Consider the following 23,893-nt stretch of genomic DNA (forward strand, 5'->3'; position numbering starts at 1 on the left):
CCTCTCTCTCACTACCATCTATTCTCTTTTCCATGCCTTTACATTTATTAGGTAGTGTGCGTGCCAGCAAGAACACAAACATCGTCTGGAGATAAATTTCCTGTGTGTTTCTGCACTGAATGTCCTTTAACTGGCCAATTAGCACTACCGCTTTATTCAACAGGAGAAAGCTGGCCTATCTCTCTCCCTTCCTCTGTCCATCTTTTTTTCTCTGTTGCCTAAAGTGGAAAGGGAGGGAAACTTCTCCGGGCTGATAAAGATCCCGAAGAACATTACGGCAATTGTAAACAGCGATAGTGTACAATGTATGTAGGGAGATGGGAGTGCCGTACAGCAATACCAAAAACCATGGCATGCTCGAACGGTGCAGAAGCTCATGCTAAAGATTTGAACTAAAGATAGCTGCTGTGGTTTACACACATTAGAGACTGATGTATAGTATTGGATAGTGGTGGGTGGAACACCCACATAAACTGTTTATATATATATATATATATATGAGAAAAAAAAAGTAAACCAGTAGAAATCATTATCTTCGAGATTAACAAAAATAGAAAGACAACAAATTGTGCACAGCCATTGAATGTGCGAGTGTTGGTTTTATTTTTAATGTTTGTTTTATGTTTGTTCTGCATTTAACAGGGGAAAGGATATACTGTACACTCCCTGCAGTCAGTGTTACTTCATGCATGAAGCACAGTAACAGACAGCTGCATGCTGCCAGAACACACAACACAGCCTTGATTGCACTGTTTTAATTAGTTAGCCGCTTTTTTTTTTTTTTTTTCTCTTTCCTCATTTAGCTAAACAGCTAAAAATAATTGGGAAAAGGCCTAACATGGAATTTGGAGTGATTTGATCTGGCTTTATTAAGATATTAAGGATATTATTTATCATGGTACACCGTATACAAGACGCTGTATAAAAATCTACATGGAGTCTCTGGGTATTTGTTATATATTCTTTAGACATTAGAACAGTAATAATCGACTCTGCATTCACAAGCTCCGTTATGTAATTAGCTAACGTTATCTCTGCCTCTGTTCTGCAGTTGAAAGTTCCTCTCAGGAGGGAAAAGCTGCATCAGCTGAGAAGATAAAGAGGCGTGTGAAGACGCCTTACTCTTTAAAACGGTGGCGTCCCTCAACGTGGATCATCTCTACAGATACGTTGGATGGAGAGGTCAACAACAACGGGGCAGGTGGAGGGCAGGGGGCAGCAGGAGCTACTCGCTCTAAATCCAGCACTGCCGTGTTCCTGGTCGGAGAAGGACCTGCCACAGCAACCCTCTCCTCTGACCCGCCTGGCATGGCCTGCCTATGAACACTTACCTGCTGAGACACAGCCACAAGCAGCTTACTGATACTGGAGGGTTTGGCAGCATGCTACGAAGAGAACAGTTTTCTAAGATACGATTTGCGAGCACTTAACATCATGGTTTTTCTTGAAAATTAGGGTTTTTTTTGTTTGTTCTTTGAAAATAATTGCTTTAAACGGAACCCAGCTATGCAGCATCATTGGCTTACAATGCTTCCATTATGTCCGTTGTCCCGTTGTAAATCAACGTATCATTGTGTGTCTGGTTGTTTGATAATTACTTTCTTGTATTTGTTGCACTTTTTTTTATAATCATGATCTTAATCACATAGTTATGTCTGATTTCTTGGACCTTGTTTAAATCTGGTCTTAAAATGTAAAAAAAAAAAGTAGAAGTAGGAAGACAATTTGTTGATTTAACAATCATGTTCGACCGCTTGTATGGGCATCAATGAAATCTAGTCCATGTAAAAAGTTGATAAAAAAATGCAGTGGCCCCTCTAAGAGCTTTGACTGCAATAGCATCTGTCGTGTATTATGCATAGTACATTCAAGCATTTGTTGTATGTAATTATATATACGTGTCCCCCATTTTTGTATTACATTCTGAAATGTGCAATAGGCTTTAGCTTTGAGGTGCTTTTTCAATACTTTCAATCTTGTTCTATAATTTGCAGCATTTTCCATTTGTTAACATAATGTAAACTAAACTGTGCACTTACCTGCAATCTTCTATCTCCTTAAACCATCACTGTCTTCTGGATGACAATCCTTTATCAATCCCAGCAGTCTTGAGGGGAAAGGTAAAATGATTTTTGGGCGTGCGCATAGTTGGAGATGCCCAACAACAGAGGACAGCTGAAATTCTGCAAGCTAGGAAGAATGGAGGATTTTTCAATTCTGTTACAATCGATATCACGTTCTGTCTCAGTCTGATATCTGGAATAATGTTCTCCCTTATTAGCCGACATCAAAGTACACACTTCACTCATTTGTTTGCAAGGACTAGGTTTCCGCAAGTGTGACTATACAAGAGTGTGTCTGTGTTAACAGTCTGATGCGTTACACTCTGCATAAGGATCCATGTGAAGCCCAAGAGCAGCTGTGACACATGGGGACTCGTATGAGAAAACGGACAAATCGCTGAGGTTAGGTGTTGCTCTCTGCATTCCAGTCACAAACAGCACCATGGACACCAAGTATTTACTTCAAATGTAATTTATATCTAATGTTACATAACACAAACCTGGAACTAAATGTGTACATTGTTGTGCGTAGTACAGCTGCTTTAGTTCTCTTTCAACCTCTGTTTTTGAAAGCTGTACTGAAATGGCAAATATGGTCAATTATGGTCATGTATCAGGTATCAGAGTAATCTTTAGTTGGTGGTTAGCTTTCATCTTATTCTCCATACAATCATGATATTAGAGGGAAGCTGTGTGTGTGCATGTGTATGCATAAAAATAAATATATAGATATATAGATATATATATAGATATATACACACACATACATACACACACACGTATGTGTGTGTGTGTGTGTGTATATATATATGTGTATTTTTATATATATGCATGATGCATATACACAGCTGTTATTTCAGAATGACATTTTTGTGTGCTTTAATTTCTCTTTTTATTTGTTTTTATTTTTTTAAAGCAGTGCCATGGGCCAAACCTCAAGGCTTGTATGTCAATTCTTTTTATGTTCTATTATATTTTTCCATGAATATTATCATATATTGCGTCCCTTTTGACTGCCAACAATCATTCGTCCATGTGCTTTGTTGTCATTCATTCATGTCCATGAGCAGTTTGAACAAATTTTGCTGGATAATCACCTGAAACTAAACGCAATTTCAGTGCCCCTCCACTTCAGCCCTAATTATTATTGCTTTATGCTAAACATTGCATCGCACAATTTAATGAAATCATCTTCATTTTAAATAAACAGTTAAGGTTTTACTTTTTTTTTTTTTTCTTTTTTTTTTTTTTTTTTTCCTTGACCCACAATTACTGATGCATTTTGAAGCTCAGACATGAGCCATTAAAATAATTACATAGTGATGCCCCATGATGGGAAAACCTCTCTTGTACAGCAAAACAAAACTTCCCCATAATAGAGACGGCCTTAAAATGCGCAACCGTATGCTGTGTAAAAAAAAATGTGCCACTTCTTGTAACAAATTTATTATTCAAAAAAAGTATGTTTCACTTCCTCTCTCTAAGTTGTTGAAGCGGAAATCTTAGTTTTGTATCTGTAATATAGGTTCACCGATCTGGTGTAGATATATCTGTATAGCATGCTTTTGCTTGCACATATACAGAAGGCTCAACTGTTGCTGCGGGACCAAGAACAATGTTGTAACACTGTGATATTTATCTCTAGATTAAATAGCACAGATATTACTTACTAACTTTATGTACATGCTGTTTGTTTTTCTCAAGCTAGACAGAAATAATTACACTGGTTTAAAAGTCATATTTTTCTTTCTTGGCACTTAGTTCTCAATTTCTGAAATACTGATCTTAAAATATATTTAGCCCACAGGATTATTGGTGTACAGTAGGTTGGGTCTTCATATTGAATGATGTCACTGCTTTTTTACAGCAAATTGCTAATTGATTACCATTTACAGATGGCAATGGATAATGCTGATATATATATAAAATTTAATTAGCCCAGGACATCTTGGAACAACCGTCATCATAATGCTTAGATATTGTTGATTTGCCAGCTGTCACACACTGTGCTCTAGAGGAGAAAAAACAAACAAACCCGGTTCATGGAGATCTCCCTACTTCCAATCTTAATCCATCCAAGCTGACCCGAATCAGGTAAACTGATTATCTGGGCCACTTGTGCTGGATTCTGTAGTCTGTGTGTAAGAGAGATATTTAGAAGGATAGTTAATGATTACATTTAGAGGAAACATGGCAGATTTGGTAATGAGATCCCATTCAAACTATTATTTTCTAAAAGTTGTAACTGAATCGGTCACCATTTTTCATCCACAAAATCACTAAAAGCTAAAGAAATAATGCTCTGTTTTTGTTCATGTCAAAAGACAGAGTAGTTCTTTCCAAATTCAATCATACAGATGCAAAACATTTTTGCTGTTATGTCTTCAAGAAACTAGAATAACATTTAATTGTATGTGTATGTATAAGAGAGAATGGAAAGTATTTGTTAATTTGGGCTGCTGTTTTGTTTTGTTTCTTTCCCTTTTTCCTTTTTCAGTCATTGAATTCATACTGATGCTAATGGCTTTGTTGAGATCTGTGGCTAAGCTTATTGAAAGAAAAAAAAAAAGCCTCAAATGTTTTCTATTGCAGCTTGTAAAGTAAGAAAAAAGAAAAATAACTACTCAGTTTAGTCTACTCAAAAAAGATATATGTTTAAATGCCATTTAGTAATAAAGCTTGCTGTACAACCCTGCATTACTCAGTTGATTAAATACTATATTAAAGAGAATGTGTCTCTTGTCGTCTTCTTTCACATGCAGCATTCGATTTTCAGATAATGATTCAGTGATGGTACTGGGGAAGTCTATTTATTTCAACTGTATTTCATTATATTTATGCTAGCAACAATATTAACAATAGATTGCAAAAATCCAGATGGGGGGGGGGGGGGAAGAAAAATCTTCCTGGTATCACATGAGGAAGTAACTTTAAACCAGTCACAAAAGGGAATCAATCCACTTCTGGGTGAACGTGTGATTATTAATCATTACTCTGACAACATTCAAGCACTATGAAATGTGTTGAGAGGATGTTCAGAATTAGTATAAGGTGGATCAGAGTCAGTTCTTGAGTGCAGGATTGGCTTTATTATGCAGATATGTTTAAACGCCATTTACAGCACAGTACGCAGGAGAAATTCACCACCTGAGACAGGATGAGACTTGATCATAAACTGGACTATCCACAGCAAAAAACACAAAAAACACGTTTGCAAAATATCCACACGTGGATCAGGAGGAAAAGCAGTATCAGCATTTTGACCACAGGAGGGTGTTGAAGCCACAGCATCAATGAAAAGGCACGTGTTCCCCACAACAAAGCCATTTCCCAAAAAGTGGAAAAACGGTCTAATAGAAATATAAATGTGTAATAACAGGGACATCACTGTGACCGCATAATCTGTCCTGATAGATAATCAGGAGACAAACTATTGTGTATTATTGGATTTCATCCTGGGACATACTGGTTTACATTATGGATTTAAATTGAAAGGAAATCCCCTATTAATCATATTGGTGGTGCTACATATGATATAAAGTGGATTAATGGAGGTGACATGTGGTATGACATACAGTACTATGATTGTGAACAGTGTTTGTTGAAAGAGTAAGGTCTAAAGCAGGCCTGGGCAACTTTAAAGAGTTAAAAGGATCCTGTAACCAACCAATAAAAAGTTGTCTTATGCTGACCACTGACCAATCAGAAAGGGAGGAGTGGGCGGGGCTTTGGCAGGAGTTGACTGTGCGTGGCTCACACTGCCGTGTAGTTTGGTTCAGGACGGGAAACGGTTCTGCAGTACAGATCCGGTGTGGACCCGTGCAACGGAGAAATAAATAAATAGACACGCTGCATGGAGTGACACAAGAAGGATTAAAAAAATAGAGTGTCCACGACCTCAAACGTACCTGGTGTATGTTCATATCTTATCTTTTTTTTTTTTCTTTTTTGAGAGAGGGTTTATTTGAGTTTATCAGCGTCATGTCCCAAAGAGTTCGCAGGAACGGCTCGCCGACGTCCAACTGCAGCTCGGTGAGCGGCGGAAGTTCGAGCGGAGCCTCGGGTCTCAGCGCCGGGGTGAATTTACTGAGCCGCCTGCTGCCCATGAAAGCCACTGTGCCGTTCCAGCTCAAAGCACAGGCACAGCCCCCCCTACCGGCCAGGATGGCGGTCTCGAACGGAGGAGGTGGTGGTGGTGGTGGTGGAGCAGGAGGAAATAACGTTAACGTGAAATGCTGCAGCGGCGGATGCGACGCAGCCGGAAGCCGCCTGAGCGCTTCTTCTCGCACTGCGACCTCCTCCTCCTCATGCGCCGCTTTGAGCCCGTCCGCATCTCCTCCGTGTACCTCTTCCTCCTCCTCCTCCTCCTCCTCGACGCTCAGAAGCAGCTCTCCAGTGTCTCCTCACACGCAGTGCCCACAGATCAGTGTGGCATCAGCTCATGCCAGCGTGCCTTCCTCCCTGTCTGTGCCCTCTCACATCGGCTCACACTCTCCCTCCCTGCTGCTCAGCTCACTGACGGACAATCTGGTGCTGACAGCTGCCTCACATCCTCCAGGGCCAACTTCTTCCTCATCCTCCTCTTCAGCATCGTGTGGACACAGGGGCAAAGCCTTGGCATCTTCACAGCAGGCCTCACCTGAGAATGACAGGCTGTCACCTGAGAGAATAAGCTCACCTGTGCACAAAGGTAACTCCATACATCCTACCTTCTTCTACATGACATGATCCATTGTTCTACAAGTCATCATTTATACAAGCATTCATTCCATTAAGTCTCAGTCAAGCACTTTCTACTGTAACCCAGTGTCAGAGGTGAATCGATGAATAAGTTACGCATTTTTTCATTCAATAACCTGCAGGTAAGAGCTCCAAAGCTGTGAAAGACATTGTCCCTTGTATGTTCCACAAATGCTTCAAAATGTCCTTAGAGCCTACCAAAAGTTTTTTTGTTTGGCTGTTTATTATTCTGTACCGTCACTCGTCACAGGTCACTGCAGAATACGAGTAAACGAAAGTCTGTGACACGACAGCACTACGGTCGCACAAAGATGGACTAAGAAAGCCTCATCAGGAACTGTTGCTGCGCGTGATCTTTGTTGAGTTCACTCTGGTGTACCTCTTACAGCATTTGGCAGACACCTTTACCGTTCTCTTATAGATTCAGCTGAGCAGTTGAGAGTTAAGGGTCTTGCTCCAGCAACAGCAGTGGTCGCTTAGTGGTGGTGGGATATGAGCTCATGATCTTCTTGGAAATATAATATTTGATGCAGAAGGGTTTTGAGCCGTTTGTGGTTAGGAAATCAGATGTTCTTGTGCCTAACGGGAAAAAATAAAGTGGATTCCTTCTGAACCTTAGCTGTCGGCCATCTTGGCTCGTTTTCACTGAAACCGATCTGCTACTGGGTTTCAAATCCTCCCATTTGGTCTGCACATTTGGTCTCCCTGCTTGAGATAATCAACCTATTTTACCTGCCTCAGGTGTGCTGAGAGCTGAAAAACGCAACACCTGGGAGTCCCCGAGGAGCAGAATTGAGAATGACTGGGATTCGCGTGTGACGCTCACCTTGAGCTTGTTACAAGACTACATTAGGAGCCCTATTATGCTAGAAAACCAGGGGCATTAACATGTCCACCGACATTGTCATTTCCACCCATTCAGCCTGAAGATGCTCCACAAATCCTCACCTCTAACTCTAAGACATTTTAGATAATCAGTCGTCCCCCCCCCCCCCCCCCTCTTTACCCTGCCCCTGTGCCCCACCTCACAGATATTCCACTTTCCTTGGGCTGTTGGGTAAAAACCCGATTAGGCTTGAAAACCCCCATCTGCTCTCTCAGCCTGCGGGGAGTGGGGGCAACAAAATGAACCCGCTAACTCTGAGCTCCTCAGCACCATATTTTCATATTTTCAGATGGTGCTTAAATGCTTATCTGGCACCGTGTTTTTAAATTTTTTTTTTAATTCCTCAGCCAGACGGCTTGTTTGTAAAACTGTAGCACGGGCACTTTGCCACATGGAAATATGACAGAGGCCTCGATGTTTGTGACTGCTAGAGGAGCAGTGTTGTGTACACGGTAGCCATGTGTAAGTTTACCCTTTCACCAACGGAGGTTCATTATAGGGCTAATGTGTTTGCTTACAGGCTAGGCCGTGGAGATAGTCTCCTAGCGATGCCTTACTCTAAATCGCCACGCGTCATTTACAATAGCGTTTGAGCGATGACGCAAGTATATCGATGTTTTTCCAACCGGTTTAAGAAAATCAAAATCGGCGTGTAGAAACGGTAAGGAATCGACGTGTGCGAGCCGATTTGTAAACACAAGACCAGGTTTTAATACCAGCGTTGGGTGAGTCGGGTAATTTGGGGTCTGAAATGTAAGCAGACACAGCTGATGGTGAGGTGGTTTTAGCTGCAGGAGCAGTGCGGTGCAGACACAAAGAAGAATCTCTTTTTTATCCTTTTTTTCTTCCAGGTTTAGGGGGAAAAATGGCTCTGTGCAAAAAAAAAAAAGGCAGCACGGTGCGAGGCCTGCGTACAGTATTACAGTGCAGAGCTTCTAGTCTTCCCCTCGTCTCACCTATCCCATTGTGCTCCCCTGAACAGTCTGCTCTTGTTCCTGTGAAGTCTAGTGATTTTCCAGATCAACAGGCTTACCCGAGACCCTTTGAAAATACTCGTCTCTCAGTGAAGGATGAAGAAAAGGCTCGAAAGACAAACAAGTTAGACCAGAGGAAGGGAGGAATAGGCCTGCTTAAGGGCTTCCAAGCATGAAATCTGTTTTCAGTGAACACATCTCGCAAAGTTACCAATAATTGCGAGCATTCCTCTAGGCCGTTAATCAAGCAGTTTGCAGCAGCCCTTATAAACTCCCATGTTTCCACTAAAACTATTCCTGCCCTGTGATACGACTCCGAACACACATGCTCAGGCCCCCGAGTCTTGTTTTCGCTCTGCCCTTGGAAAGCAAGTGGTTTTTGACCGAGCAAAGCACACAGGCGTGGTAAAGGCAGGCCACAAAGAGATCACACCAGCTGCCTCAGAAAAAGAGCTTGGGAAGGAGTAGAGCCACCACTGCACCCACTTACACTCATATCTCATAACCCTGCTCCCTCAACGTCATCCGGTCCTGTAGATGGTTTGTTCGCCAGCGCAGAATGTGTTGAGTCTGGTTGGAGCATATTTCCAGCCCAAACAGGCACTCGCATTCTTCCGAAAGTGGCGAAGGTGTTTTAACGGCGTGCGTCGCGCCGTATCTGGCGAGGTGTGCTATCTAGAACCGAGTCATAATACCGAGAAGATGTGTCGGCTTTGATTAGCGAGCTTTGCGCCTTTTTAAGGAAGGAGATGTGCATGTTGAAGGAAAGGTCCAGATTTATTTTTCTTTTCTCTGTCTGCTGCATCTGTATTCTAAACATGATTAGCTCAAGCAAGAATTTCGCTCTGTTTCTCTGAAGAACAGGTCAATTGTTCCCAGGGAACCTTATATAGTATATTTCATATATACAGGGTTATTCAAAAAGAATGAACCGATATCATGATGCATTGCTTTCGAGTCAGTGACCATTTGAAAAGGGAGTTGATTGTGAGTATAATACTCGTGACTTGGCTGGAGTTTTGTATTGGTTTTCATTAATAAAATATTGCACAATGAAATCGGTTCATTCTTTTGGAATAACCCTGTATTGTTATATTATATATACTATATAAACTTTTTTAAATTTTTTTGGGGGGAGAACAATTTCATTAAGTTCTTCATGTATATAATGTATCTTCAGGAGGAACATTTTTTGGAACTGTATGTGGAGCTCACGTTCAGAAGCAGGAATGACTCTAGTGATCGAAAAGGCGAATGAGAATTATATCAGAGCAGCATTTTGGGAGGACTTTCTCTCATGGCTCTCTAGGTTGAAAATTCCTCTCTTGTTTTGTCTGGATGTTCATTCACTGCCTGTAGACATCCTTTTTTTTTTTAAAGGGGTTTCCAGTCACTGGGTTTTTCTTTTCTTAGTATATGCGATTGTGTTGAGGTTCTTGTCTGTGGTAATCGCACATATACTTCAGATGCATTAGGTAGAGATTAGGTTGAAAAACTCTGGACTGTTGGTTGACAAATTGCTCTTCATTCCTGTGGAATTGTAGATTTCCGAGTAATAGAGCGAAGCTAATTGCTTTGTTCGGTGAAATCGCATCTGTTCGGTGTTTACGTTTCGGTATAAATTGGATACGAGTTTAGCCTGGCGGTGTAAAGTTTTTTGGTTCGCCTTTGTTGGTGAATGATTGAACAGAGTTTAGTGGGGGAGTGTGTGATAGACACAGCATGAGCAGTGCTGATAAGCGGGTTTTAGTGCTCAGAAAAGCATCTTCGCTCACGCACCCGGGCCTCGTTTACTACCAGAGCGTACATCCAACCTGTGTCTCAACACCCCAGCCTGGTCATTCACGACTCTTATCTTTGCGTGCGTGTTCGTGCGCTTGCGTGGGAGAGACGTGTGGAAAAAGAGAGCGATTTCGTGGGTAATGGAGCGAGCCTTCGGGAATTGCGTTCGCCGGTGATTATGGTGTTCTCACAGACGATAGTATTCTCACACACACACACACACACTTATACACACATACACCCGAACATTATCACACCTGTTTGCTGTCTTGCAATACACAAAGACCTTGCAGGCTTATTTGTTCCCATGTAAGCACTTTTAACAAATGCAAACACACACACACACACACACACACACACACACACACACACACACACACACACACACACAAAGCTAAGTCTACAGCTTGGCCCGTTACTGCTCATGCACATAGAGCAGGACTTCCTCTGAAATTCTCCCAGGTTCCTCCTCTTTGAAATGTTTCTGCTATTTGTCAGCTCTCCGTTTCAAAAACTTCAGTTCTGCTTTTTTTTTTTTGTTGTTGTTGTTTTTGTTTTTTGATAAGTTTAATATCTGATGTCACCTCCGAATAAAATAAGGGTCCCTGCCAGCAGTGACAATTTGTTAAGCTTCTTGTTTCGTGACTCGAGAATGTGTATGGGGGTGTGTGCACACACGCATGTGCTCCTTAGAGTAATGGTTGCAAACAGCCTTAATGATTCCCCTCTGATTTGTTTCCCTGGGAGTGGTGGTGAATATGCGACACACACATAGTGAGGGATTGACGTCATGCGTGTAGTAAAAGTTTTGTGAGAGCAGTTGTGCTTTAAAGCAGCGCTGAAAAGCCCATATGCTGGATTTCCTGCACCGGCTCTAGCTCTTCAGTGCAGCACAAAAACGACAGGTGCTGCGGCTTCGCCCGTACTGTATGCCTCGCCCTGCTCCAGTGTATTCAATGGAGCAGATTTACATGAAAGAACGGTCTTCAAAAAAAAAAAAAAAAAAAAGCGAAAGAGGCGAGAAAGAGAGGGATAGTGGGTGATTTTGTCTGCGGGCGAGAGGGAGCCTGTTGATTGTGTGGTGGAAAGAATGAGCGAGGGAGAGTTAGAGAGGAGACGGAGGGAGAGAGTATAGGGGGCAAGTACTTGTGGAGGCTCAGTGAATGTAGGTCAAGGCATGAGGGCCGCTTCCTCGAAGCCAGCCTGCCTCAGCCAATCAGGGCTTAATCAGCTTTGCCTTCATTAAAAGGCCTGCTGCCTACTATGTTAATGCCGGTTCAATCTGCCCAGCTCTACTGATTATCACCGGCAAACTTTGCCACCTATTTACACTGAATCCCGCTTCTTCTCGACGCATACACACACACACACACACACACACACACACACACACACACACACACACACACACACACACACACACAGTTCTTGCCCAGAAACCCTTGCAGTACATGCCTACCAAGCAAACAAGACTGATCACAGACCATTTTAATGAACTGGCCTCATTTCACATGTTAAGCTCCTAATACTTGCTTTTTTCCCCCTCTCTCTCTCTTTCTTCTTTTTCTTCTTCTTCTTCTCTCTTCCACTTTCCATCTGTTCCTTTTATTCTCCCTATGCTTGTTTGTTTTGTGTTGTACGTTTCACCAAACTTTGCCCACTTCCTTCTCCTTATATCTTCTGCCATCTTTGTCTATCACAGAAAAGTGCAGAGTTTCACTGGCTGGTCCAGTGGGCAGCAGTAGCAACAGTGCCAGTATTCGCCGGACTTCCTCCCTAGACGCCCTCACCGGCCCCTATCTGTCAGGCCACTGGCCCCGTGATGCCAACCACGCCCCCTGTGTCCCCTGCATGAGAGACAAAGCCACCCAGGTGAGCTCCACAAGCACCTCTTGCTACACTGTGGAACAGGTCAAACTTAAATTTGTATGAATTCAAAAGAGCAAATAAGCATTAAAATGTTTCCTGATACCACATGCCATTTTATTCGAACATATTTTCTCATGGTAGTTCATTTCCAACAGACACAATCCCAGTCTAGTGTATATGTATCTCACATTGCATTGCATTGTGCATAGACACTCACCGGTCACTGTATTAGGAATAATCGAACACTAGATACAGACACAGTCCCACAGTCTGGCATGGATCACCCAAGGTGTTGGAAGCCCTTATTTCTTTGACATTGTGGTCCATGTGTCAGCTCTTCACCACCTGCCTGTCAGAACAATCTATATTAATCAGCCCAGGCAACATCTGCTTCTGTGAGCCAGTGCCCACATGAGCCTCAGCCTGTTCTTTTGGCTGAGAGGAATTAAGTTTCAAAATGGATTCTGAACTGCTTTTTGTGCTCACCATGGTCGCAAAGAGTGGTTACTTGTGCTACCGTAGAATTCCTGGAAAAAGTCTGCCATCGTTTTAGTTTTTATAAATGTGTTCCTATTCGATTAATAGTCATCAAATAACTATAAATATTTATAGCATTAGTAGATGGTAAAAAAAAAGATTTAGCTTTCATTTAACATCCCAAAAGTAATTTTTCTGTGCATTATGTATTCTTATATACTCTATATTCCCTTGGTCCCAGTGCAGTTCACTGGAACAGCCTGTGTGCCTTCACTGTTCAGCAGCTGTGTCTAAAGCATGCTTGTGAAACTTGCAGTGTATTCTCACCTTTACACACCCGTGTGATTATCCCAGGCCTGCTCTGCGCACATCATGCTCGCTAAATTCTGGTAGAGGTCCCTTCCAACTTTCTCCAACTCCGACATTCTCACTGCTGTATGTAAAATATTGACAGCAGCTTTACTGTGCTCCTATAAAGCACACACTCCTCGCACTGCTGTTGGAGCGGACCACACAGGTGAGCAGGGAGTAAACATGATGTGTTTTCTCTAAGAGACCGATTACCAGTGATTACTGTGAGCTTTTAATGTGGTTTCGCTGCATTTCTCAGATCCGCCTGTGTGTTTTGAGTGTTTACTCCGTGTTCAGGATTGTGATGAACTCTAAACACAGACAGTTGCATCTTGTGACACGAAGGTCTGTTTTATAACTTTTGAACCATTTCTTTTTTTTTCTTTTTTCTTTTTTTTTAGGGGGGGGTCGTCAAGCAGTTCCAGCGATATGAAGTAATATATGAGCCGCTTTAATTGTTTCTGTTGATTTAGAAGTTTTCTAGGAAGGAAGAAGGTCAATGGACAGCAGGACAGATAGACATGAATCGTGTGTGTGTGTGTGTGTGGGTGGGGGTGTGTGTGTGTGTGTGTGTGTGTGTGTGTGTGTGTGTGTTTGGAGGAAGAAAGGAGGAAGCCTCTCCCTGGCTTGCTGAAAGATGAACGGAAACAGAAGCATATTTTTGGTGAAGGCAGAGGCTGGCTGCCATTGCAGCCTCATACTTTCCTAAAGCCTCATCTTTTTCCAGTACTTCTGATCTACACCTGGACTCAGACTACAGCTTTTACCAACTTCTGTTCACATTTTTAATTATTTATTTCAAGCTGCGTATGTTGCGTCGTTCGTCTCCCTCGAAAGAAGCAGGGTGCTAAGATTGTGCAGGATGTGATATCAGAGCATTGTTGTTGATTATATGGGATTCCTAATCAGTTTAACTGCAACCAAGTGCAACACTGTTGTCACGGCACCGCTGATTACGAGCTCGGGGTCTCCAGGGTTTTTCGTTTATTGTCCACAGTGTGTGTTTTATGTGCACACTGTACTTCCTTTGGAGATCCCAGATCTCCACCCATCTCTCTCTCTTTCAGCGTGACACATTGTCTCACAATGAAGGCGAAGGAACACAGGAACTGGGAGACCGAGCCTGGAGAGAAAAACTGGAATTTGTGCCGAATTTGCAGAGCTCTTGTCTCTCGGTATCAGTGCAGCATCAGGCTAAAATAACCAGGTCTTGGATCAGTATGGTGGTGCAAGTCACCATGGAGCTGAGCTCACACCTAGTGACCAAATAACAACAATGAACCGAGCCCTTGCTGCCTGGAAGAAATATGCAGCCGACATGCTGCAGCCACTGGCAGTATATCTGCTTGGAATAGTTTTACATGAAGTTTTATAGGATACTTGGAACAGCTTGTTTACAGAGGCTATAGTTTTGGTTACGAGGCCTTGTTGCAGTAACAACCACTATAATCATATGGTGTTGCGTGCACCATTCGTGTTCTGAATAGAAATAACCCGGTTTTGTGGCGTTCATTTTTCCGGTTGTTTTGACACAACATTCGTTTCACATGGCAGGCCACATGTGTTAATTTTACTGACTCAGATAAGTTCATCTTATATGGATTCATTAGCAATGTAACAATATATCCGATCGAAATGCTGACCATTTTTGACTCGTTTTTTTTTTTCTCAGTCATTTATCCATATCCGCATAAGGACTTAATGGCTACATGCTAGCTAGGAAGATTGGTATCCTGCACCATTAGCTGGTTTATGCCATGTCATTATTTCCTGGTTGCCTAGCGACGGCTCATATAAGAGCGATCTGAACGAATTATTGTTTACAGTGCCTCCACATCCTAATCTTAGTCCACAGCTCTGAGAAAGTGTAGAAGGAGGAAGTTTAGCCAAGCTTTCCACAAGTCATTTCGCTGCACACAACCATAATTACGTTAATACAGAAACCTGAGCAGACATGTGCACTGACAGCTGTTAAGAATAGCGTTTGCCCTGAAAACAAAAGTTCAAATCTTGCTCATTTCAGAGACACAATTCTTTTGAAATTCCATCAGCTTTTACTCTTGGGATGAAATCCATATCCTTTCAAAACATTTTTTTAGGGATGTTTTTATTGGGATACTTTCACATGACACAAAAGGCTTTGTCTAAACACATTAGGCCTCTGCACTGTGTGTGTGTGTGTGTGTGTGTGTGTGTGTGTGTGTGTGTGTGTGTGTGTGTGTGTGTGTGTGTGTGTGTGTGTCTAAGGAAGTCTTAAACAAGACAAAGGAAGAATATGACCTCAAAGCCTCATCTGTCTGAGCTAATACCAATGTCTTTACGTTAGAGACATCTTTAAGAATTCAGGACTGTTCCCGCGTAAGACAGATATGTAGATGTAGACTGATTTGAATGCGGATTCATTCTGAAATGACAATGTGCACATAAATACGATTGTGATAACGATTTGGCTGCCTCTGTCCGATTTGTGTCAGATTACATTTCGGCTTCAAAGGGGAAAAAGTACCTGAGGAGAATAGAAAGAACCAGGCCTTTTGACCAGACTACCCACGTCCCATGCCGTGTCTGTGCGCTGTACATCTCTGTCTTAGAGCCAGCTTTGTTGCCCTTTAACAAGAAAAGGCTTTTTGTCATGCTAATCCCCCCATCATGACTGACGGCCTGAAAATTGCTGCCATTTTCTGTCTCTAGTATGTTCCAAAAGGCCCTCAGTGAACTTGGCCCTCTCGCATTGACATACCTTCTGCTGTCTACAGAAAGTAAGCCATGTGTGAATTATGGTTCTACTGAGGGAAATTTGTCTGTGGGAGCAGAGCAAGCCATGGCAAAGTTGGAGACTGGATTTAAAAGGTGGGATTGTGCACAGTGTTTTTTTTTTTTTTTTTTTTCTGCTGCCGGCCTGGTCCCTGCATTTCACCTCAGGCTCACTTTTACACAGCAGCTGTTGGCTCAGTGTGAAAACTGCTCAGAAGTATTGAATCATAGCTCTTTTGTGCCTCAACTGTTTTCTAGAACGTTCTCTGTATCATGTGGCTTATACACATGTACGTTGGGAGCTTGCCAGGGCAGCCTTACAGATGTCCTTTTGTGTTTATGCAGCAATATATGGAGAGGCAAATGACAGGAAATGCAAATTTTGACATTTCCATATTTCAACTGGCAATGTATTTTTTTTTTTTTCTCTCCATTATCGGTCTTAACCTGTAGCCCAAGCTGATACTTGTTTTATTCCTGCTTTTGTAAGACAGTCATGGGAGTGTTGATTTCCACCCAAAGAGTTTCTCTTTGACTGACTTTCTTTCTCCCACCATTATATTTATTAACCACCATTCGTAACTTCCTTTCCAAGTATCCACTCGCGTACAGGCGTTATATCACAGCCCAGGCCTCTCCTCATGACCTGGGCATCAAAAGCAAGCCTAAATGCATGGCCTGCACATAAAGAGCTCATTGTCTCTCTAATAATCTGCTCTCAGCACAGTTCAACTGTAACTGCATTCAACTTTAGCACACTGTTCACTGAATCAGGGGGAAAATAGGATCAATCCTTTGCTGTTGCTGCACTGTGTGTATGGCTTGAAAGATTCTACACCAGTGCATGAAATCTTTTTTTGGGGGGTTGGGGGGGAGCAGAACAGAATTAAATGTCAAATTTAAGAGACATTTTGAAGACAATATCAGGCTGCATTCCAGGATGCCAAATTCCTGCAATTTTTTTTAAACTATACTCTTCAATGCACAGCTTAAAATCCCAAATGTGGAATCACTATATGCGCTTACATCATATGCTATAAAAAAAAAAAAGGTACAAGTGTAAAAATCATACTTTATTAGTTTGCTTTCATTGTTCTAAGAACCTCTATAGTTATAGCTCTTCCTTACCAGTTACAGTGGTACATTTCCCCAGTTTAAACATTTGAAATGTTTTCTGTGTTCAGCTCTAAATGAAATGGGTTTATGAGATTAGAAAATGAATGCATTCTGTTTAAATTAACATTTTGTACAGCGTCCCAATTTTCCTGGAATCGAGGTTGTAGATTTAAAAAAGGGTTTTGTTGTATTGAAGCAAGAGCCAAACTGCATAACAGGAGTTTCCAGTTACTGGAAATTTCAGAACAACTGTACATATTTAAATTAGATTGCTTTATAATATTTATTAATGAGAAAGAAAATACTGAAGTAATTATCAGCATGTATAATATAAATTAGTTTATGGAAATGAATCAAGACTGAAATTCATGCAGATGCTTGAGGAGTTTCACATCCTGCTGTCCTAAATTAAAATCAAATCTAATTATGAGTGATTTCCACACGTACTCTTCACTTCTGTTTATATCTAGATCTGATCAGAACTTTTTAGACCATTTAAGAAATCTGAAATCTTTCATTCCTTTTGTAGTGTGCATGCTGGTTGTGAAATGTGGTCAGTAGTTTAGGTGGAAAGGCTATCAAGGGCATGAAGCAGGGACAGAGGAGCACATTACAAACCATGGCACAGCTGGAACACAAGTGACATCGATGTGTATGTGAGGGAGTGTGTGAGCGAGAGCGTGTATGTAACCCTGTCTCACGTCAGTCGTGGTCTTGGCAGTCCTAGCAGCCAGATGCTCCCCCTTGCTCTGTGCAGTGTGTGTGTCGCTGTGAAGTCGCCACAGCTGCTGAACAGAGCGGTGCTTGTGCGCTCGGCCAGGCAGCCACGCTGGAAATCTTAAAATCGTGGGAAGAAGGAAGTGATGTCTGGCGCTCAGCCTGGACTCTAAGAACGACTCGGGAGCGCAGAAGCTCAGCCATGCACTGCATACACAACGGAGGCAGTCACGGCACAGAAGCACTGAAAGACGAGCTCGCCGACACACACGCGTGCGCACACACGCACACGTAGGAGTCACAGCAGCGGCCACAGAGAAAACGTATTCGATATTTAACATCTTTAATCGGCTGTGTGTACAGCGCGTAACATTTAGTAGGGCAACTTGAAATTATAGGTTACGAAGCAAATAAACCTCAGTGGTTATGATTTTGTCATAACTAAGAATGAAAGAATGGGTTGGCGATGGAGGGACAAAAGCTTAAACGGTTTTTACATGGTGGTTAATGTTGTAAGTTGTAGCGCATTTATACAAGGGGGTAGATGCGTCGTTTTTTTCTGCCTGTCGTATTGTAGCATCCTTTTTATTTTTGTAAGTGTGCGTTCCGCTCATGATAACATTAGTCTGCTAGTTTATAACATTTCCTGCCGTTCAAAGGTGCCACAGAGGGGTGTGGTTTGTGCTCCTCTGTCCATCTTCTCCCACACTATCTATAGACCTAAACTCCATGTTGTGGCATCAAACGATGTTTATCCCTAAATCCTAACCTCGTTGGGGCACTTGGATAACAACATACCAAACTCCTGCAGTGTGAAAAAAAAAAAGAAAAAAAAAAGTTGTTTAGCCCTGCATTTCTAGTGTGGGCAAATAGAGGAAGTCAGCAAGGGCTTTGGTTTCTTTAGACTGGAAGTGTGCCAACCTATGCAGGAGATCCCACTGGGTCACAACCTTTACAAAACGCACCTGCATTACTACCTAGATGGGACATTTCATTGAACAAGGCATTATTGTCACTACGCTCCGCTCAAAACTACCGCTGACATTCGCCATGCTTCGAATATTTGGGCTCTTTTAGTGCTTCATGAAGAACTAGTTTCCTATAGATTATGGAGATCAGTGAAAAAAAAAGAGGCTGGTCAGAAAAAAAAAAAAAAAAGGTTGGTGTTCCTTTTGGAAGTTTTCATATTGTGGACATGTGGTTCTCACAAGATGAGTTCAGCAGAGAGTACACAGATACATGCACACAGGAAGAGAGTGAAGCAGCGCTATCAGACAGAGGACGTCCACGGGGAGTAAGACAGAGTGGTGGGGGAAAAAACTGAAATATGAGAATTAAGAAAACAGGAGTGCAGTGTAAAAAAAAAAAGTTAAAATATGGTACAAGGTCACTGGCAGAGAAAAGTGTGAGTGTGAGAATTTGGAGAGCATTTAATAGTGTGTGATGAGAATAGTTGTAAAAAATGCTAATTGGCTCTGCATGAAAATGAAAAATTTAAGTTTAATCAAATGTTTTTTTAGGAAACACTGAATATGTTTGTGTTGATATATTTTTTTAAGTGATTAGAATCTCGTATCTCATAAAATATCTCAGCCATGAGGTGTTGGTTTCATTTTTTTTTTGCCGTTGAAAGCAAAAACGTTGGACTCAAAGTTCCAGAATGCATTGCATCTATATGCCACGATTGCGATAAGTTACATCTGAGTGTCGGCTCGAGTGTTTTTAGCACTCCATAAGAACGACGGTGATATAGTGTTAGCATCAAAAATGATGGTGATTTGGAACCTGACCCTTTTGAGTAGGATGTACAAATAAAAGGGAGAGAGAGCTGAATGGCTTAAAGGACAAAAACTCTACAATATTGTATTGCTCTCTTTAGGTAGAGTAGAATCCCTCTGGCACCTCCATCAACAGGTAAAAGAGAGAAGTTGTGCTCCATGAGTCTGTGTATCTCAGTATTTCATTTACATCTTGGCAATAAAGATTAATATGGATGTTTTTTTGTTTTTTTTGCAGTAGCTTTTTTGCAGTAGCAGCAAATAGTATTAGTTCACACGCTGCTCTCAGCCATGGGGTGTTGCAGTCAGCTGATCTATTAAGTTTGTTGGAGTATTGAGACACATCCGGGCTTGTCTCTGTGCTATTCACAAACAGATCTGGTTGAGGATGACAGGATGAGCCTCACTGCGTGTTTGTCATGATTTGCAACAAGCAAGGCCAAAGAAAAGTGTCAACATGTTTCGCTGATGAACGACTTTGCTGATTGGGTTCACTCTGCAAGGGTGTGCGTGTGTAGGAGATGAAGGCTATATTTTTATAAGAAACTCACTGTGTGGGAAATGTTCACACTTATGAACTTCTCAAGAAAGCGGTAGAAGAAAGGTAGGGGTGTGTGTATATGAGGCACTGTGGCTATTCTTCAGGACTGTTGGGTTTCAGGGCAGTATTAATACCCAAATGAAAAGGATTTTGACTTGTGCTGGTCCGAGCTTTGTTACAGCTGTTCAGCATGCTGCTGGGGCTGACTGTTGCTTTACTCGATTTACATGCACAACCACTGCTGCTGTAGGAAAAGGGACAGAAATTTACGTTTCAAAAAGCTGCATAAATCTCAGGGTGGGAGAAGAAAACTGGAAGATACTTGATCTGAAGGGGATTTCATCATTTAGTAAACATAGTTAGAGTTTCCATTTGCTTTGGGGTTATGTTGTCATCTTACTTAAGATCTCTGGAACTTATCTTAATTCTGTTCATGGGACAAAAGTAATACCAATGACATGAAATGAAAGCTGGTTATTCAGACTTTTATTCTAGAACAGTGGTCCCCAACCCCCGGGCCACATAACTTTATAATAAAGTCTTTTACACTTACAATATTTCCATTTTATTTATTATCTTATTCTGAGCGATGTTTTCTTTTGGAAAATACTGGCTTTTCTCCGCCACATCGGTTTATGACTCACTCTTGATGCATGTCATGATGCCTCGGTCACATGTCTTACCTCCATCCTCTACCTTCTTAAAGGGGCTCCAGCCCTCAACACATAATACATTACCGCTAAATTGAAACCCCCACGCTAACAAAATGTACAAAAAACAACACAGTGGATTCACGTTTATTATTATATTTCAAAAATACCAGTTTTGCCGGTCGTATCATTTTATTTTGTTGTATTTATCCACCACACCTTAAAGGCCGGTCCGTGAAAATATTGTCCGACATTAATCAGGTCCGTGTCGCAAAACCGTTTGGGGACCACTGATCTAGGACACAGTGGTGTGTGTAATGCAGTCCCTGAAAAATAATGAGGTAATACAGCAGTATATTAATGTTTAATTAGCTGAAAAGTAAGAGTAGATATTCCTTGTATGTGGTTCCTGTGCCCACATAGAAATGGTTTGCTCTATCTTCTGTTATCTATGTGAAGAATGAATGTAGTGTTTAAGTGTGAAGTAGCTGAAGAGATGACGCTAGTTATCAATGGGATCTGGCATAACCGTACAGAGCAACAGCTGTCGGATTTTATAGTGGTGCCCTCTGTGCATGTCTCGATTCTTTTCATTTTGAGGTAGATATGAGTGGTATGCGAGTCTCCTGTGGTGATTTATTTATTTTTTTCTGCGTGTCTGCATGGGCTTGTCAGGCCTGGTCGTTATCGGATTGCATGTATGGCGTGAGGCCATGCCGTGTTCACCCGGAGAGGGAGTGATACCAGGTGAACTGTGGGTACTGTCTAAAGCACACTGAACTGTGGCTTGGGGAGGGGGAAGACTAGAGCAAGACTAAAACTTTCCACGTCACGTTAGTGTACACATCTGCGTGAGAGAAGTAGTATTGGTAATTATGTAGTTATGTACTTTGACTTGCTCCTTCTGCGCTATGATGCAAGAAATCACTGGAAGCTGCGTTTGAGGATGTGGCCTAAATGAAAATGTAAAGTCCCTCACTTCTGCAAGGCCAAGATGGTCTCGTGTTACTCTCAGCTGTGCACATAAACTACAACACACACACACACACACACACACACAAGCTTTGTTTAAAATCTGAGCCTTCTTTGTGGTTCAGATATACGCAAAGAGTCATTCCCATAAACTCTGTTTTGATTGGCCGCTGCAGGCAAGTGTGTGGTGCGTTACCGTCCTTGATGTTCTTCCTTTCGCACTGCAGGCAAATTGCTCTCATTCAGCGTGTTTTTGTGTGTGTCAGACGGCGTCGCAGGTGTGTGCTCAGTTTAACGTTTGCTGTAATTATCCTGTGTAAGAAAAAGGTTTAACTGTGTACGATCAGGGTCTATAGTGTGTTTAAATTATACGTTGGATGTTTGTGTGCGCGCATGCACGAGTGCGCTTGTACCGTGTCTGTGGGTGTCCGCGGCCGGTTCTACAGGCCCAGGCTGGTGTGACTTTTTACCCCAAACAATACTACATAGGAACACCGAGTTATGCCGTGCCCAGCCCTTTTTTTTTTTTTTTGATAAGCTGAATGTTCAGGTTGCCGTGAGAAGCTTGACGAAATGAGCGTAACTTCATCATCTAGCAAGCCAACCCGCAAATATAACAGCCTGCGATAACAATCAAACAAAAAAATAACTTCGCTCATACTTACTGATGCAATACTGTCCTAGATTGTTTCTATCCAAAGAACGTGAAATGAAGATTGTAGAACTTTGTCTCGAAATCGCAGTGAATCACGCTTCTACTATGACACCACCACACCTTTTTACTCTGTAACTTTACTTTACTCTACTCGAATACATTATTGATGGTCAGCAGACATTTCTGTTTCTTTGTATAGGTTTTACATTTTTCTCCCATTCTGTTCCAAGTTTTGCCAAATTCCTGCCTACCAGCTTGCTTCTCCACAGCAACCATCGTCATGTGAAAGCTAATATGCTGCTTCTGAAACACATAAAACCAGCCAGCACTACTACTTCTTTCAGCTGCTCCCATTATTGGTCGCCACAGCGGATCATCTGTCTTCATTCCCCCCTGTCCTCTACATCTGCCTCTTTAAACCAACTACCTGCATGTCTTCCCTCACCACATCCATAAAACTTCTTCTTGTCCTTCCTCTTTTCCTTCTTACTGGCGGCTCCATCCTTAGCATTCTCATACCCCATGTCCCTCCTCTGCACATGTCTCCAAAATGTCTAACATGTGCAGTCCCTCTAATGAACTCATTTCTAATCCTGTCCATCCTCGTCACTTCAATTGAAAATCTCACCATCTTCAGCTCTGCTACCTCCAGCTCCACCTCCTGTCTTTTACTTAATGCCACTGTCTCTAAACCATACATCATCGCAGGTCTCACCACAGCCCTATAAACTTTACCTTTCACTCTTGCAGACCCCTGTTGACCCCAGGTACATGAACTCCTCCACCTTCTCCACCTCTTCTCCATGCAACCGCACCACTCCACTTTCCTCTCTCTCATTCTGTCTTACTGTCTAATGACTTTCATTCCCCTTCTCTCCAGCACGTACCTCTACCTCTTCAGGCTCATCTCCACCTGCTCCCTACTCTCACCACAAATCACAATATCTTCCGCAAACATCATAGTCCACAGAGACTCCTGTCTGAGCTCGTCTGTCAACCTGTCCATAATTACTGCAAACAGGAAAGGGTTTAGATCCGATCCTTGATGCAGTCCAACCTCCACCTTGAACCAGGCTGTCGTTCCTACTGCACACTTCACTGCTGTCACACTGTCCTTATACATGTCCTGCACCACCCTCACATACTTCTCTGACACACCTGACTTCCTCATACAATACCACAACTCCTCTCTCGGCACCCTGTCGTATGCTTTCACTAAATCCACAAACATACAATGCAACTTCTTCTGAACTTTATTATACTTCTACATCAACATTTTCAAAGCATATAATGCGTCTGTGGTGCTCTTCATCAACAAAAAACCATACTGTTGCTTAACTTCATGGTGTGACTGATCAACTTAATTCCACTGTAGTTACTGCAGGTCTGCAGATCTTCCTTATTCTTAAAGATCGGTACCAGCACACTGGTACCTCCGCATCTCCTTGTACTCCTGCCTACTTTTCTCATCTCTCTGTCGATCCCAATTCTGTTTCGCCAACCTCTTTTTCCTTATGCCCTCCTGCACTTCCTCATTCCACCACCAGGTCTCTTTGTCTTCAGAGATC

General features: G+C 42.1%; 2 protein-coding genes and 1 long non-coding RNA gene across 3 annotated transcripts in view; all 3 read left to right on the plus strand.

Moving 5' to 3' along the window:
* Positions 1-4,794, plus strand: part of bmpr2b (bone morphogenetic protein receptor, type II b (serine/threonine kinase)) — a 50,476-nt gene extending 45,682 nt beyond the window's left edge. Inside the window, exon 13 of the mRNA XM_083537991.1 lies at positions 1,052-4,794. Coding sequence (XP_083394117.1) covers positions 1,052-1,323 — 272 coding nt within the window. The 3' untranslated portion in view covers positions 1,324-4,794. The remainder of the gene's footprint in view (positions 1-1,051) is intronic.
* The window catches only part of fam117bb (family with sequence similarity 117 member Bb), a 34,187-nt gene continuing 15,087 nt past the window's right edge, over positions 4,794-23,893 (plus strand). Inside the window, exons 1-2 of the mRNA XM_083538021.1 lie at positions 4,794-6,753; positions 12,148-12,317. Of these exons, the coding sequence (XP_083394147.1) occupies positions 5,979-6,753; positions 12,148-12,317 (945 nt within the window). The 5' untranslated portion in view covers positions 4,794-5,978. The remainder of the gene's footprint in view (positions 6,754-12,147; positions 12,318-23,893) is intronic.
* LOC310724281 lies at positions 14,961-19,104 on the plus strand. Its single transcript, XR_014533025.1, has 2 exons — positions 14,961-18,823; positions 18,909-19,104. It is a non-coding gene; the product is annotated as an uncharacterized lncRNA (long non-coding RNA).

This window comes from Silurus aristotelis, assembly GCF_946808225.1.
Source record: "Silurus aristotelis genome assembly, chromosome: 3".
NCBI classification, from domain to species: Eukaryota; Metazoa; Chordata; class Actinopteri; order Siluriformes; family Siluridae; genus Silurus; species Silurus aristotelis.